The sequence below is a fragment of the Zootoca vivipara genome, chromosome 9 (genome assembly GCF_965207765.1).
Source record: "Zootoca vivipara chromosome 9, rZooViv2.hap1.1, whole genome shotgun sequence".
NCBI lineage: Eukaryota > Metazoa > Chordata > Lepidosauria > Squamata > Lacertidae > Zootoca > Zootoca vivipara.
In genome coordinates this window covers 22,234,081-22,250,674 of record NC_142592.1, presented here as the reverse complement: position 1 = coordinate 22,250,674, position 16,594 = coordinate 22,234,081, and the positions used below count along the sequence as shown (strand labels likewise).

The 16,594-nt window shown below is 44.8% G+C and overlaps 1 protein-coding gene across 1 annotated transcript in view; it reads right to left on the bottom strand.

Moving 5' to 3' along the window:
- Positions 1 to 14,344, bottom strand: part of PDZRN4 (PDZ domain containing ring finger 4) — a 213,805-nt gene extending 199,461 nt beyond the window's left edge. Inside the window, exons 1-3 of the mRNA XM_060279601.2 lie at positions 12,716 to 14,344; positions 6,772 to 6,858; positions 4,078 to 4,170 (exon numbers count right to left, since the gene is read on the bottom strand). Of these exons, the coding sequence (XP_060135584.2) occupies positions 4,078 to 4,170; positions 6,772 to 6,858; positions 12,716 to 13,642 (1,107 nt within the window). The 5' untranslated portion in view covers positions 13,643 to 14,344. The remainder of the gene's footprint in view (positions 1 to 4,077; positions 4,171 to 6,771; positions 6,859 to 12,715) is intronic.
- Positions 14,345 to 16,594: the final 2,250 nt, after the last annotated feature.

Sequence of the window (16,594 nt, the reverse complement as noted above, 5' to 3'; positions counted from 1 at the left end):
CGATCTAAGTTCTTTCTATCACTTCCTCGAGTCTAGAAAGAGTACAGTGAACCAAAGTGATGATGGATGAGTTGTATGAGTTGAAATCATATCATCATCATCATCCACCCAAGGACATGCAAAATGACAAAACAGGGATGGATAGACAGCGATGCTCTTGCTAGTTTCAGTGCTTCTCTGCTGCGTTAAAAATATATGCACTGACCATTCTTCCTAAGCTACTTGTCAAAAAGCTATAGAACAGCGCAGTCACTTTAGAAGGTTTTCTCAATCTGCACTGTTGTATCTACTGCACTGTTGTATCTACACTGTTGTATCTACTGCATCTACAGCAATTAGGCCTGGGGAGGGGCTGGAAAAGGTGCCCTAAACATAGTCTGCCTCCCTTTTTCCTTGACTGGAGTACCACACCCAGTGGGGTCACCACCCAGCGGTCGTAGACGACAACTGAACTTTGGAACATGGAATATACAGACTTTGTCAGACAACACAGATAATAAGCGTCCTGAACGCAGAACTGCCATCATTGCAAGAGACCTGTGACGTTTTAACATCGATACTGCAGCACTTCAAGAAACTCAAAGAGCAGGTGAGGGACAACTGAAGGAAGAAAAAGGAGGCTACACATTCTTCTGCAGTCAAATACATGGAGTAGGCTTCAATCTGCTGGGAGTATTAAACTTCCAATAATTTTGATCACAAGGGTCATAGGAACATGCAAGCCCACTCACTACTGTGTCAGAAGTCACTACTGGCATAATGAGCGACTTTCAACCCTTTGAATAAACTCACCCCAAACCAACAGGCTACTATTCTAAGTGCTTAGAATACTGGGTGTCAATGAAGACATTAAGGAAAATTTTTATTACCAACACACTCTTTTGACAAAACAATACATTTGAAACATCTTGGAGGCACCCTTGGTCAAACCACTGGCACCTTCTAGGCTGAAGATCACCATGATGTGCTCTCTACCAGAGCTATGACAAGTGCCAATGACTGCTGGACAGATCACCGATTCATATGCTCCACGGTGGCGATCAAGATTATACCTTAATGCAGACTTCAAGGAAGGAAACCAAGGCGCAAAATGAACAGTCAAGCCCTTCAAGATCCTATGAAGTGGGAATGCTTCCAAACAACTCTTACAGACTATCTGCTTTCGGAATTCCCTGATAACATTGTGGGACACTGGACCAAGCTAAAAACATCCATTATTGCAGCTTGTGTAACAAACTATTGGATACCAAGCCAAGAACACCAGGACTGGTTTGATGAGAATGACAGTGAGATTGAACACATTATTGACAAGAAAAGGAAGGCCATTCAGATCTGGCAAAGAGATAGAAACTGCACCACTAAGAAAAAAAACCCTATGCCAACGCTAAGGGTGAGGTTCAAAGAAGAATCAGAGAACTAAAGAACACCTGGTGAATTAAAAAAAAAAAAAAGGTCAAGAGATCCAGCACTTAGCCAACACTCATGATGCACAGAGTTTCTTTAAAGCCACAGAGACCATCTATGGGCCAATAAAGCATGGCATATGCCCCCTATGCTCAACAGACGGTACCACACTTCTAAAATATAAAGAAGCTATTGTACTGTGCTGGGGGAAAAACATAACCAGCATCTCCTTAACCACAACTCCCCCGTAGCTGCTGAGGTCCTCTCACAAATTTTGCGAAAACAAATTAGAGATGAGCTTGCAGTATCTCCAAATCTGGGAGAGTTGTGTACAGCTATTAACCAAATGAACAACAACAAAGCCAGGGGACCTGGTGGGATACCTGCCAAAGTCTTCGAAGTGGGTAGAATTGAATTTATACAACAACTTCACAAGCTCATCGAAAAAATCTGGGGGAAAGAGGAGATCCAAGGAGACTTTAGGGATGCCAAAAATATCATATATATTTTTTAAAAAAGGTGATAGAACGCTGTAATGGTGCTGATTGCTTCCTCACGAGTAAGCAGCTCCAAACTCTGTGGCTGGTTTTTACAGAGTTTATTTATATACATATGTACAAGACACAGCATCAAAAGGCATGACTGTACTATTCCGAATCAGAATCCGGAAGCACCTCCTGTCGTAACTTCCACCAACAAAGCCCCCTGGGCACCCTAAACCTCCTCCGCTGTTCCCTCCTCTTTCCCCCCCTTCTCTGTTGGGGTGAGGGTGCTGGTGGAGCGCCCTCTCCACTAGGGCTGCTCACCTGAGGGACCGGTGCTGTCTCCTCTGGAGCCTCCCCTTCTAGAGTGCCTTGGTCCACCTCCTGCAGCCCTCCCTCTGGAAACCTGGCCCTCTCAGCATCCCCAAGGGTCTGCACCGCTTCCTGAGCCCCAGTACCACCTTCTGGAGGAAGCTGCAAGACGCTAGCCTCTGGGGCTCTGGCTTCATCAAAGAGCCCCTTTCCCGATCTCCTGGGCTCTCCGCTGACCCCTGGAGGTCCTCTGACAAACAGACTGTGGAAATTCTTTATTAGCTGTGGCTGGCAACATTCTTGGAAGGATCTTAGCCAGGCATAGGCAAACTCTGGCCCTCCAGATGTTTTGGAACTACAATTCCCATCATTCCTCGCTAACAGGAACAGTGGTCAGGGATTATGGGAATTGTAGTCTCAAAACATCTGGAGGGCCGGAGTTTGTCTATGCCTGATTTTAGCTAATCTATGCCTGATTTTAGCTAATCATCTCTTAATATCTGAGGCGACCCTTCCTCAATCCCAAAATGGTTTTAGACCTTCTAGGGGACAGTAGATATGATTTTCACAGTCCAACAGCTTCAAGAAAAATGCAGAGAGCAAAACCAGCCCCTGTATATGGCATTTGCTGACCTGACTAAGGCCTTGAACACTGTAAATTGTAATGCCCTATGCACTGTCCTGAAAATTGGCTGCCCACATAAATTTGTGAACATCCTTTGGCTCCTCCATGATAATATGACAGCAATAATCACAGATAACAATGGCTCTCAAAGTGAACCATTCACAGTGGGATCAGGTGTTAAAAAGGGTTGCCTTACTGCCCCAACTCTATTCATTATTTTCATTGCCATGATCCTACACTTTGTAAAAGGGAAACTCCCCTCTGGAGTAGAAATCATATATTGAACAGATGAAAAGCTCTTTATTCTGAGCAGGCCAAAAGCTTGGCCTATCGCTCAACATCCCAGAAACCAAAGTGCTGCACCAACAAGCACAAAATAACCCCTCTGCAGTGCCACACATCCAACTCAATGGTGTAACGTTGGAAAATGTCGGTCACTTCTCCTACCTGGGCAGTTATCTTTCCACAAGGGCAGACATTGATGCCAAAATCCAGCGTCGCCTGAGCTCTGCGAGTGCAGCTTTCTCCCAAAGTGCAGAGTGTTTGAGGACCAGGACATTCGCAGGGAAACCAAAATGCTTGTTTACAAAGCTACTGTACTACCAACCTTACTGTATGCTTGTGAAATGTGGACTACTTATAAACGCCATCTCCAACTCCTCGAGAGATTCCATCAACGATGTCTCCAAAAAGTTTTACACATCACAAACTAATGCCAGTGTACTGGATGAAGCAAAGATCACCAGTATCGAAGCTATGATTCTTCAACATCAACTTCATTGGACTGGTCATGTTGTGTAGATGCCTGATTATCATCTTCCAAAGCAGCTACTCTATTCTGAACTTTAAAATGGTAAGCGTAATGCTGGTGGTCAACAAAAGAGGTTTAAAGACTATCTCAAGGCAAATCTTTAAAAATGTAGTATAAACACCGACAACTGAGAAACACTGGCCTGCGAGTGCTCCAATTGGAGAACAGCCTTTTCCAAAGGTGTCATGGGTTTTGAAGACACTTGAACTCAGGATGAAGGATGAAAGGGAGAAACATGTTAAGAGGAAGGCACACTTGGCAAACCCTCACTATGATCAACTCCCACCCGGAAGCCTATGTCCCAGAAACTGTGAAAGGACATATGGATCCAGAAGTGGCCTCAACAGTCACTTACAGACTCACTTTTAATACCGTGTTCATGGAAGACAATATTACTTGGCTATGAGTGATCACCAAAGAAGAAGAAGAAGAATTACTCTTACCTCTAGGATCCTGTCATTCATTTGCATACCACCTGCTTGGTCAGCAGGCCCATTTTCCACAATTCTGGACACATAAATTCCTTCCTGATTGCCCTAGAGATGAACATACACATTAAAAGGCATATTTTTATAAAACATTTTTTTAAAAAACCTAAGGAGACAATTTTATGGCAAGTTCTGACATCTTTGGTTCTCCTGACATTAAGACCCCAATCCTGGCTCAGCCACCTCAGCCCCAAAATACGGTGTTCTGGAACAAGAGCAGGAAGCAGGGACTTAAGTCGGATTCTAAATCTGTTCAGCTCAGTCATTTGACATGGTAAAAAGGGTGTGTGTGAATAAAACTCTTTTTTGTAGGCTTGTTTTCCCTCTGACCTGCTTGGGCCAGCTCAGCTGGCAGCCTAGATACTGAATGGGGGTTGCGTCTGGTGCAACACTACATCAGTTAATTCTAGATTCTTGACTACAGGATTGCTCCCTAAATCCTGCAAATATCCAGATGAGATATACCAGTTTTTTCAAACATATCCACACAGAAAAGCTGTGAATCAAACTGACAGCGTTTGCCAACTTTTTTACATGGTTGCGCAAGGGAATCAATTTCAGAGTCAATGTTCAGGTCTTAGTTAAGCTATTTGAAGCAGGCCACACTTTACAACAGACATTGACCAGCAAGAATCTTTAAGAGGAAACATCTTTAAAATAAAAGGCATTGTTTTTCTTGAGGGGTGTCACTTGTCAAAACATCTCTGCTTGTATTGCCCTTGAAAATAAACATTAGTTGAACATTTAGGGTCATACAGTTGTTTTTAATCAAAGGGGACTTGAATCACTAAACCTCTGAGGATGAGGCCACATACAAATCAATATCCTTATTGGTATACGTTTCCGAATGCCGCTTTTGTATTGCTTTAATTTGTCACCAGACAGCAGCAAGGTCACATAAATGTTTCACACATACGGTAGGCCTGGCCATGCATTATTCTGCAGTCAAGAGAATAATGGCAGAAGGGCACTTGCTTAAGTATATAAAAAGCAATGCTCAAGAATGGTTTTGATCATCACTGAGAGATCTAACACCTACACACACCCAAATGGAAAAATGCAAAAGTAGGATATGGAAGCACAGTGCACTTTGAGAGGGGGGTGGACAGACAAACCATGGACCTGTGGCTTCCTAATCTCTGGGAGAGTAATAGACTTGTGGCAATTATACTTTACAGAGTTGTGCAGAGGTTGCCCCGGGTCGTTTGACCCTTTTTAATGGTTCTCTTTTCTCCTAGAACAGGGACACCCAACTCCCTATAGACTGTGATCTAGTCACAGTGTAAAAAACCCAGCAGTGATCTACCCATTGTCGTTGGACGGATCAAAGTTGTTGAGCTTTTTTTGGGAAGCCAAGGTGGTTGAGCTTTTTTTAGGGAGCAAATGAATGAATGGAACTGAATGAGCATTGCAATATACACAGAACATAATCAAAAGTTGATTATATAAAACAGTTGAGGGTCCTAAATCCCCAGTCCAATAGTGGAGCTTAATCTGATGGCCCGCTTTTTTGCTAGGAAGCAAAAGTTGCTGAGCTTTTTTAGGAAAGCCAAAGTTGTAGAGGGGGGGGAGTAGATCACTGAGTGGCCAGAGATCTACCAGGAACACCTCATGATCTACCAGTAGATCACGATCTACCTGTTGGACGTGCCTGTCCTAGAAAAACCACAGAATGCTTGCTTTTAAAGTTTAAAAATAACATACGACTTTTACTTACTGTTACTTGCTCTTGTCAGATTGAATATACAAGAGATGCAGGTGATACTTATGTTACTGAAACATATTTCCATGAATTTGTATCTGAGACTGACTGATAGAGTCTTTACAGACTGGCTCTGAGGCAGGTAGCAGTATAACACAACACACTTGCTGCTCTCACAGTTAAAACTCACACACAGTTAATAACTGAACTAACTGAAAAAAACTTGCCTCAGTATGCTTATGACATCACAAGATTCTATACTACAGCACAATTGAAAAATCCTACCTCACTACATAGATGACATCACAAGATTATATGCTACAGCATTAACCCTTTGCACAGTAGTTTGGATGCAACATTCCTACAAGACTGAACATCCAAATATGGGTCCAGCAGTTCGACCTACTGTCATTCCAGCCCATAAGGTAAAGGTAAAGGACCCCTGGACGGTTATGTCTTAACTTTTCACTTTCAGGCCAAGGGAGCCGTCATTTGTCCACAGACAGCTTTCCAGGTCATGTGGCCAGCATAACTAAACCGCTTCTGGCACAACAGAACACCGTGACGGAAACCAAAGCACATGGAAATGCTATTTACATTTCCACCGCAGCAGTACCTATTTATCTACTTGCACTGGCGTGCTTTCAAATTGCTAGGTTGGCAGGAGCTGGGACAGACCAACAGGAGCTCACCCCATCGCAGGGATTTGAACCACCAACCTTTTGATCAGCAAGCCCAAGAGGCTCAGTGGTTTAGACCACAGTGCCACCCGCATTCCTTCTAGTCCATTACACCCTTCCCAACATTCTTTTAACTTGCCACCATGCATAATAAAATTTAAATGCATTATTAAATGCATAATAAAATTTAAATTTACAATTTACAATGTGCCTAGCAATTTATTTTCACACACACACACACGGCACTGCATCAACCTTTCTGGTTACCTGGTTAGCTTGTCCTCCAACAATATTAAATCCCAGGGTATTGTTTTCTCTGTGTAGCATGATGGTTAAGATCTTAGGCTCTCTTTCCTACAAAGAAAGACAAAAAAAAAGACTACTTATAAAACCTACTTAACAATATCCTACTGCAGCTTTATAAATCAAACCATTTAAAAGCTCGCTTGAGATCTCCAGGAGATCCTATTTTGAGAAGTGAGTCTTTCAAATTTATTCCACGTGATGGATATTCTGTAGGTCAAACGGTTTATGTATACCAGCTCAATCTCTCCCGCGTGGTTTTCCTACGTGCCAATATCTGGAACTTTGGCAACAGCCTGGAGACAAAACACCAGTGTCCAATCTCCATGGTGAAACTACATTTTATTACACAAAACAACTCATTGCAGGGAGCAGTTGAGAAAACAGACCTCATACAGGACATTTTGAAGTCAGTTCTGTTCAGTACAGTACTAGGATAGTCAGAGAAAAAGTACTCCTAAACAAAATACACGTACTGTACTAATGAGATAAGTGATTAGTACGTAATTCAGTGCAGTTGTTTTGTCATTATCACTTAAGATATCGGCTCCATATTCATAAAGCAGTTAAATAAGTATGAATGGTTTTAAGTGCTGAGAACTATTACAATGTTCAGAATTTTTATGGTTATTACATGATGCTGTTTTAAACATGGTGAGAGATGGGGAAAATCTCTTTTAAATACTGTCATACCTTGGTTTAAGTACGCTTCAATTTGAGTACTTTCAGTTTAAGTACTCCGTGGACCCGTCTGGAAAAGATTAATCAACTTTCCATTACTTTCAGTGGGAAAGTTCGCTTCAGGTTAAGTACGCTTCAGGTTAAGTACTCTGTGGACCGTCTGGAATGGATTAGTCCACTTTCCATTACTTTCAATGGGAAAGTTCGCTTCAGGTTAAGTACGCTTCAGGTTAAGTACAGACTTCCGGAACCAATTATGTACTTAAACTGAGGTACCACTGTACATGATTATGCCAGTTTAGTAGTTCAGTACCAGCATAACTTCCGTTCACTCAGTTTCAACAATCTTTGGGCTGTTGTATGCTACACAGCATACAACATATATATATCTATATACAGGTAAAACTCGGAAAATTAGAATATTGTCGAAAAGTGCATTTATTTCAGTAATGCAACTTAAAAGGTGAAACCAATATATGAGATAGATGCATGACATGCAAAGCAAGATATGTTACGCCTTTATTTGTTGTAATTATTTGTCGTTAGGCGGGTCAATTATAAATGGAATGTAATTAATGAAATGTAATAGTGATGTTTATTTTTGTATTATTTAACTATTTGTTTTACTACTGTGGACTTTCCAAAAGAAAGCATTTGTAAAAATTAAAAGAGAAAAACAATAATAAGTTGCATTGCTGAAATAAATGCACTTTTCGACGATATTCTAATTTTCCGAGTTTCACCTGTATATGTGCGGCACTTATAAACAAATCGTTTAAACTGATGTTCGATACAGATGATACTGTACACATTTGTACAGTGGTCTTTTCATTGCATACTTTCTCTACTTGGTTTATCTGTTTTAATTTATGTTACACTTCAGGAGCCCCTTTATGGCAAAGAATGCACATAAGAAGTGCTAAAATAAAAACAGATTTATTTTAGAAGCAACAACACAGAGCCCTGTATTATTGATTGAATGAGTAGTTTCTCTGAGGATCATAGTTTCCAGGAACACAAGAACAGGCCTTTTCTGTGGTGGCTCCCCATTTGTGGAATGCTCTCTGCATTCCTCTTCTTCTAGGCCTTTGCCTAATTCAGGGGTCCCCAGACTTACCGCGCAGCAGGCCGGAGGGCAGGGGAGTGCGCGCACAGCGGGCCGGAGGGCGGGGGAGTGTGCGCCCGTGCGCACGAAAAAATCGTCGAAAATCGCTCGTGCGCATGCGTATGGGCCTCCCCCGACCCGGAAGTGCATTGGAAATTACCTCTTCTGGGTCGGGAGAGGCCCATACGCATGCGCACAAAGGATTTTCGGCGATTTTTTGCTGATTTTTAAGATCGTCGCCGCGCCGCGCGCTGTAAGAGCGGGCGGCGGCAGCGGGCGGCGGGGGTCGTCGCGGGCCGGATTGGGAGGCCGATTGGGCCGCATCCGGCCCGGGGGCCGTAGTTTGGGAACCCCTGGTCTAATTAAATCATCGATGGCTTTTTAAACTTGGGAAATATTGTTTTTGTTTGTTACTATGGCTGTGTGTGTGTGTGTGTGTGTGTGTGTGTGTGTGTGTGTACATGCACACATGCCCTGTGATCCTCAGATGAAGGGCGGTATAGAAATCTAATTAATAAATACATATTTTAGCAATTATATATTGTAAAGGAGCTGCAGTGACGGTTGTGTTATTAAGTCAAAGAATTACAACATCTAGCAACCCTATGGTATTCTAAAGGTCAATGAATAGTGCTAGTTCTGAAAAGAGCATACCGGTTCAAATCATTCCTGCTGGTTGTTGCGTCCCAAAAGTAAGCAGCATTGCACAAAACTCTGAGTGGAACTTAAGTTTCACTAAAATCACCACTCAGCAGCAAATAACATTTTCAGGAGTCCCTAAGGACCTTCCGAACTTGAAGATAAATAAAGAATGAAGACACGAGAAATTAAATCAAGGGCTGTCATTCACAAAAAGCCTGTGTAAAGTCATCTTAATCTGCTTGTTTATTTAATCAAAAGCAAATTATTCAAAGCAGAAATCATGCTCTCAGGCTTAACAAAAAGGGTGATGATATCCACTCTGTGCCTCCGGAGAAGATTTTGAGAGGAGGGGCAGCATGGAGGCCTGTAGAGGCAAAGGAGAATCATTTTTAAATGACACCTTCCTCTTTCCACTGATATATGCCTTCCATCATAGGAGATCACCTTTTGATTGTACGACCGAGGTAACAGGGAACCTGGAAGCAAGGCACATTGAACTGTGCAATATGCAAAGTATCAGACTATTAGAAGTGCAACAATAAACTGCTGTTTGTTGAACCAAAAGCCACCTGTCATTCTCCAGCTTTATACTGGAGAAAAAATATTTATAATTTTAAATAATGGTCTGAAGTCCAAGTAGTAAGGATAAATATCTAAAACTGGTATGCCTTTAAATAACATACACAACAACAGTTAGCAGAGTGGCTGGGACAACCCATCAACTCTGGGTGGTATTCAACTAAGTTTTACTCAAGGCAGACACACTGAAATTAATAAATATGACCAAGTTACTAAATAACATCCAAAGAAACCAAACTAAGTAGTATCTCAATGAATGATTTATACACAGGTCTGCCTTCAGCTTAGCCATGTCTCGCTCTCCTACTTTTGCATTTTTTTCACTGGTCTGGACAAAATTCAACACTATGTTCACTGCAAATGCACTGTTTATTCACCACACACATTCAAGTACAGTGGTACCTCAAGTTACAAACACCTCAGGTTACAAACGCTTCAGGTTACAAACTCCGCTAACCTGGAAGAGTTACCTCGAGTTGAGAACTTTGCACCAGGATGAGAATGGAAATTGTGTGCTGGCAGTGCAGTGGCAGCAAGAGGCCCCATTAGTGAAAGTACGTCTCTAGTTAAGAACAGTTTCAGGTTAAGAACGGACCTCCAGAACAAATTAAGTTTGTAACTAGAGGTACCACTGTACTCTTAAATCTGCAGGCTACATAAAGAGATGGCACATGCAATTCCCAACTTTTAGCGCGGGGGGTGGTGGTGGTGGTTAAAGATGCAGTCCAAGTTTCTGCCTTTTCCCTATATTACTACCTGCATCTTTCTACAAGATTTCTCTCTCCTCCCAATTTTATTCTTTTTTTTAAAAAAAAAAAAAGCTGATGAAGAATTTAGGAGTCATTTCCATCATTTTAAGTCATTTAAAAGTCTAGCTTTTCAAGAATACCCAAAGCATGAAAGGGCCACTGATGGTTAAAATTACAGACTTGCCCTAGTAAAAAAACCAAAAAACTTAAGTGTACATGTTGCCTTTTGATAAACAGCAAGTGACAGCAGAGCTCCATTAATCTGATTTTATTCCCTGTGCCTTTGCTTGTGCAAAGAATCAAGAACTCAGCGGAAATAAAAAAGAAATGTCCTTCATTTCACAATTAACGAGGCCTTCTAGCCCGCTCACAGGTCCTTTATAAGACCAGTGGTAACAGTTGGCCCTGGAGAATATTAACCACTCTCAATTTTACTTGTGGACTGCCATCCGTCCAAATTTTAATTTGCTCTGAACTAATTTTAAGATGCCTTTTAATTAATTGATTGTCTGTTTTTATGTTCTTTGTATACTGTGTTAGTTTTATGATGTTAGCCGCCCTGAGCCCGGCTCCGGCCAGGGAAGGCGGGGTACAAATAAATTATTACTAGTATTACTACTACTACTACTACTACTACTACCACAAGTCCCACAACAACAACTCAGCTTAAGAGGTACCACTGTCTCTGGTTGTACCTCCTGGAAACAAGGCTCACAGCATACAATCAGGCTAAGAAGACCCTCTGGGGGGAAAGGGGGAGGGCCGGCACAGGCATTCCCTTTGTTCAGAGTCTCTGATCTGTATATAAGATGTGTTGCAAGCCAGAAGTACTCCTCTTTTCCAAAACTGCATCCCTAGTTTCAAAATGCTAACAGTCCCTGTTTTTTGTGATGATACTGACATCTCTATTTTTTCTGCCCATGCCTATTATAGACTAGCACCCATGTCACTTTTATCAAGATATGGGATCAAGCACCTCATTATTATTATTTATTCCTTTTTACCAAGAAAGCACTGCTGAGACCCAAACTGAACCACCAATGTATGGGACAACAAAGATTAGCAATGCTGTGAAAAAGCAACACAAGAAAAGCAACTCACACAGCAGTAGTTTCAAAGAGAAGGGTTTGATTTCAACAAACAAGACTACAGCACCCAGCATCTGTTTGCAATACCGGCTCCAAACGAATAAGAAAGAGTGCATCTCTGATTATTTCTAGGCTGGGTTCCTCTAACACTCAGCAAAGTAACCAAAGTCAATTTTCTCCACAATTCTTATACTGTCCTGAGTTGGGGGCATTTTCAAGAAAACACCCACCTTCCAAAACTATATCAAGACTCCAGCCTTCCAACATGTGACATTTAATGAACCAGGTACCTTCTTGACACTGAGAGTAGAGAGAGGACATCATCATAAACTCAGATGCACCACTTTGTAAACCTCAGGCACTGATAGCAAGTTCTGGAGCTAAGTCCTTGCAAGCCCCAGTTCAGGATTAAACCCTACACAGCAACAAGGCTTAGGGCCTGTTGGGTTGCAAGCTTTCCTCTTTATGAATGCTGCACCTGCTGGACTTCAGGTGATGGGGAGAGAGTAGAAACTCAAAGATCACAGTCAGGCTCTACCAACTGAGCCATCTTCTTCCTCAAGAGTGGAGAGCCATCCATTTCCCCGTAAGCGCCACCTTGGCAGCCCAGCCAGCTATTTCCAAGAAGCCCAAACACAAGCTGAGCAGGAAGGCAACAGTCATACCCTGCCATTGCCCCCTATTCTGGTTCCTGGCGACGAGTTTTCAGAGATACACTACCTCTGAATACGGAGGCTTCCTTTCGCCACCACAGCCAAGACGACCAATCCTCCGTCTCACCTCCTTTCGCAGCACCTGCAAACCTTCCCGCGTCAGCAAAACTGATTCAGCCGCTGAGCGTCGATCCCACCTGGTGCCCATGACCGTCCGCTACAGACTCCCCCAACCTGGCGCCCTCGGGGGGCTGCAACCTCCACCATCCCAGCACGCCATTCATTGTCAGAGATGGTGGGACCTGCCTGAGAGGAAAGAAGGAAGGAAAGTCTACTCCTAAAGGGCCCTTTGCTCCGCCAGGAGCGCACAACCTAAACCCCCCTCCTCTAACTAACAGCGCCCATGCTCACCTCGGGGCCGTCGTGGCTGCTGGCGGCGCTGCCGCTAAGGTGACGGAGGTACTGGCTGAACTTCTGCCTGTACCGGAGCGCCGCCAGCTGCATGTCGCTCTGCAGCGCCGCCAACTGGCCGAGCAGCGCCGACTCCCTCTGGCGCCACTGCTGCAGCCCGGCGCCGCCAGACCTCGCGCGCAAAACACTGCTACTGCTGCGGCACGCGCTGCCCTCGTCGCCGGCACCAAAACCTTCCACGTCCTCGTCGTCGTCCTTTTGCTGCTGCTGCTGCTCCTGAGATCCTCCGCCGCCGTCGCGCATGGGCAGCGCCTCGCGACGGCGGCACCTGCCCGGCGCGTAGGCGCAGCCCTCGACGTGCGCCGCCAGCTGGTGGAGCGGCACGCGCCGTCGGCAGCCGCGCGCCTGGTACTCGCACTTGGCGGCCAGGCGCAGCACGAGGCTCCTCAGCGGCGCCACCTGGTGCAGCTCCTGGCGGGAGATGGGCCGGCAGCGCAAGGGACACAGCCGACGCCGCGCCGCCCAGGGCAGCAGGCAGCCGGCGCAGAAGACGTGCCCGCACGGCGTCGACAGGGGCTCCTCCAGCACCAGGCCGCACAGCCGGCACTTCAGCGCCGGGTCCACCGGCTCCGCGAAGCGCGCCGCGTCCAGACCCATGGAGGGAAACGCGGCGGCGGCAGAGCCTCCTTCCCTCAGCGGCCGGTCTCTCGCTGCTGCTGCTGCTGCTGCTGCTGGCGGCGACTGCGAGCCTGGGGTGAAGGCGGAGGAGCCGAGCGGAGAGGGGCTGGTGGGCGAAGCCAAGGGAGAGAGGTCGCCGGTCGGAGTTTTGGTTTGAAGTTTGCAGCTGCTCGCCAGAGCTTCGGAGGTGGCCGTATTCTGCCGAATAGGCGCTCCCTCCCAATGGCTCTGCTCTTTCTCCTCTGTCATCACCTCCACCCTTCCGTTGCTGCTGCTGCTGCTGCCGCTGGTGAGGAGGAGGAGGAGGCTGGCTCGCCCCGCTTTCGAGAGATGACAGACCAGCCCTCTTGTTTACATCCCACAAGCTCCAGAAAGGAAGGCAGACGCCTCCCTGCCGGCAGAGCATGTCCCAGACATCGCAGGTGGTAAGGATAGAGATGGAAGAGGATGCACCTTGAAGGACTGGTTCCATCGGTTCTCCGGCCAGTTAATTTCTATGGCAAGGTTTACTTTGCCATCAGAATCGCCAGCCATGCCCTGCCTGGTTCCAAAGAGTTTGCAGGCGCTTCGGAGCGTCTCTTCTTTCAACTTCCAACAGGAGCTCCCTGTGCTGCATTGGCAAAGGCTTTCGAAACTGCTTTGAAGGAAGAGCTTCAATGTTTACTTTCAGCCAGGCCACTCGTTTCTTATGTATGCTATGTATAGTGAGTGGCAGAAGGGCACACTTAAGCCAGTTCTAACCCCCACCCCCACCCCCACTTGGAGTGGGCTCTGTCCCATCATTAATACAATCATGTTTTGCTCTGGGCTTCCATTTTGGGGTTGGGCACAGTACCACTGAGCACGTGCAGAATGCTTTACCTGCACTGCTAGATAAGCACCGGGGATTGACAGAGGGCTTCCAGATCAGAAACCAGATTGAGCAAAACAAAGAACAATAAAAAAACAACCTATCGCAATAATAACAGATGAAGGCTGGTCAGACTGCCCCACCTTTTTGTGGTTTTGGTTTGGATGATTTATTTGTTTTTAGCATGTATTTGTCTCCCCTGCTTTGAGATAATCTGGCTGGGCTTTTTTCCCTGTCTGATCTCTTGTTTGTACAGTTTTCCAGCCACACTTGGGACAGGAAACCAATTTGCTGAAAGGCTGAGGTTGGGAGCTTGTGTAGGCAGCACATCCTGATTGGAAAAGAGAGTGAGAGAGGAAGGGAAGGGCTGGTCTCTCGGCAACAGGAACCTGTGCCGCCTTCCATGCTGCTTTCTTCTGCTGGCCTGCCCCAGCAAAGCACACACCCTTCATTAGCAGGGTAGGACTTCTCTTTAAAGCCCACACGTGCACACTTATGTAAAGGCAATAGCCTGAAAACACACTGGGTTATTTAAGGCTGCATTGTGAAACTGGAACTAAAAACACAAAACTTCTGCCATCTTGTCATCTGCCTCTGTGTTTCTCCTTTGGATTGCCAAATATAATACAATTAAACAAGGTGTGATTTCAGCAAGAACCTGTGGCTCACCTAAGCATCATCCTAGAAGTTTACTGCCAGCATCAGCACTGAGGCTGTATGTTGAGCAATAGAGGACAGCTTGTCTATGATGATGCACAGACCACATTCATCTCTCTCTCTCTCTCTCTCTCTCTCACACACACACACACACACACACACACCAAGAAAAGCTTGCTTGACAGAGGGCAGGATGCTCAGACTGGGCTGAGCCTTGGTGCCTCTCCCTTTAGAACATTTATTTATCGAGGGTAGTCAACACTGTGCCCTCCAGATGTTATTGAACTATAATGCCAATGACACCATGTTGGCAATCCCTGCTTCAGATATTAAGAACAGGGATTACTGGTCCTTGTTTTTAAATGACTGCTCCTCAGTCCCAAATAATTGTATAATGATTTCAGGCACATGTTTCTCTCTCTCTCTCTCTCTCTCTCTCTCTCTCTCTCTCTCTCTCTCTCCTCTTCCCCCCCCCTCTCTCTGTGTTTTAATTTATGATCCAACAGAACCTAAAGGGTATGGAAAAAATGCAGATATCACACTAATACAATGCACTGATTTGCAGCTCTGCATGAAAGGAAGGGGGAGCAAAAAAAGCAGAACGCCAAGTTTCAAAAACATTATTTCGCAGAATCCAAATCATAACAATTACAAGCATAACAGAAGGAGTCATAAGCAATAAAGACAATGTCAAAATGTGCACAAACTGAAAATAATAAAATCTAAAATCAATATACAAAGAATTAATATTGATAATGTCAGCAATCCCCACCACCAACACAACCCGCTAAACATTACTCCAACCCAAGAGTCTGTTCAGCCATCTCAGCTTTTGAAGTCAAGTCAGGACACTCAAAGGACAACTGCTCATTGGGAGCAGTTACATGCCAAGGCACAACAGCAACATGTTTGCTGCCTACAATCTGTATTACATATGCAAATAGTGCCCTTCCTATTCCCACAGCAAGCATGTCTAGTGAGATGCATCACTTCAGGACTTCAGCTAAGTGTCAACGCTCCCAAGTACATATTATGAGTTTTGTTTTGTTTTATATTTTTGCTGGTGGGAACATGAGAAGAGCCTGATGGATCAGGCCAATGGCTTATCTAGTCCAACATCCTGTTCTCAGGGTGGCCAACCAGATGCCAGTGGGAAGCCTGCAAGCGGAACCAAAGCACAAGCGCAGTTTCCAGCAATTGGTATTTGGAAGCATTGCTGCCTCTGACTGGATGCAGAGCACAGCCATCATGGCTAGTAGCCATTGCAATGCTTTTGCATAAGCCACCACCTGGTGAATTTTCAAGGCCTAAAAAAAGTTCTATGGTGGTTTGAAAATTAGTCTTGGGTAATCGCTAACTTCAGCTAATGGGAAGAACAGTGGAACAATTTGTTGCTGTTTGGATACAGTGGGGGGAGGAGGAGGAGGAGGAGGAGGAGGAGGAGGAGGAGGAGGAGGAGGAGGAGGAGGAGGAGGAGGGGAGAGAGAGAGAGAGAGAGAGAGAGCCAAAGGTTTAGTTAAAATGGGTAACTTCCTTTGTGGGGGAAATCTGACACAGGATTAGTGGTTGTGTTGCTGCTTTAAGCATTTGCTTGCACACTTGTAAATAAGAAAATAATTGCAATTTAGGCACCATGGCCAAAATTCAACACAGAGTAAGGCATGCTTAAGCCCTTTTTGTTGGATGTTAGCCCA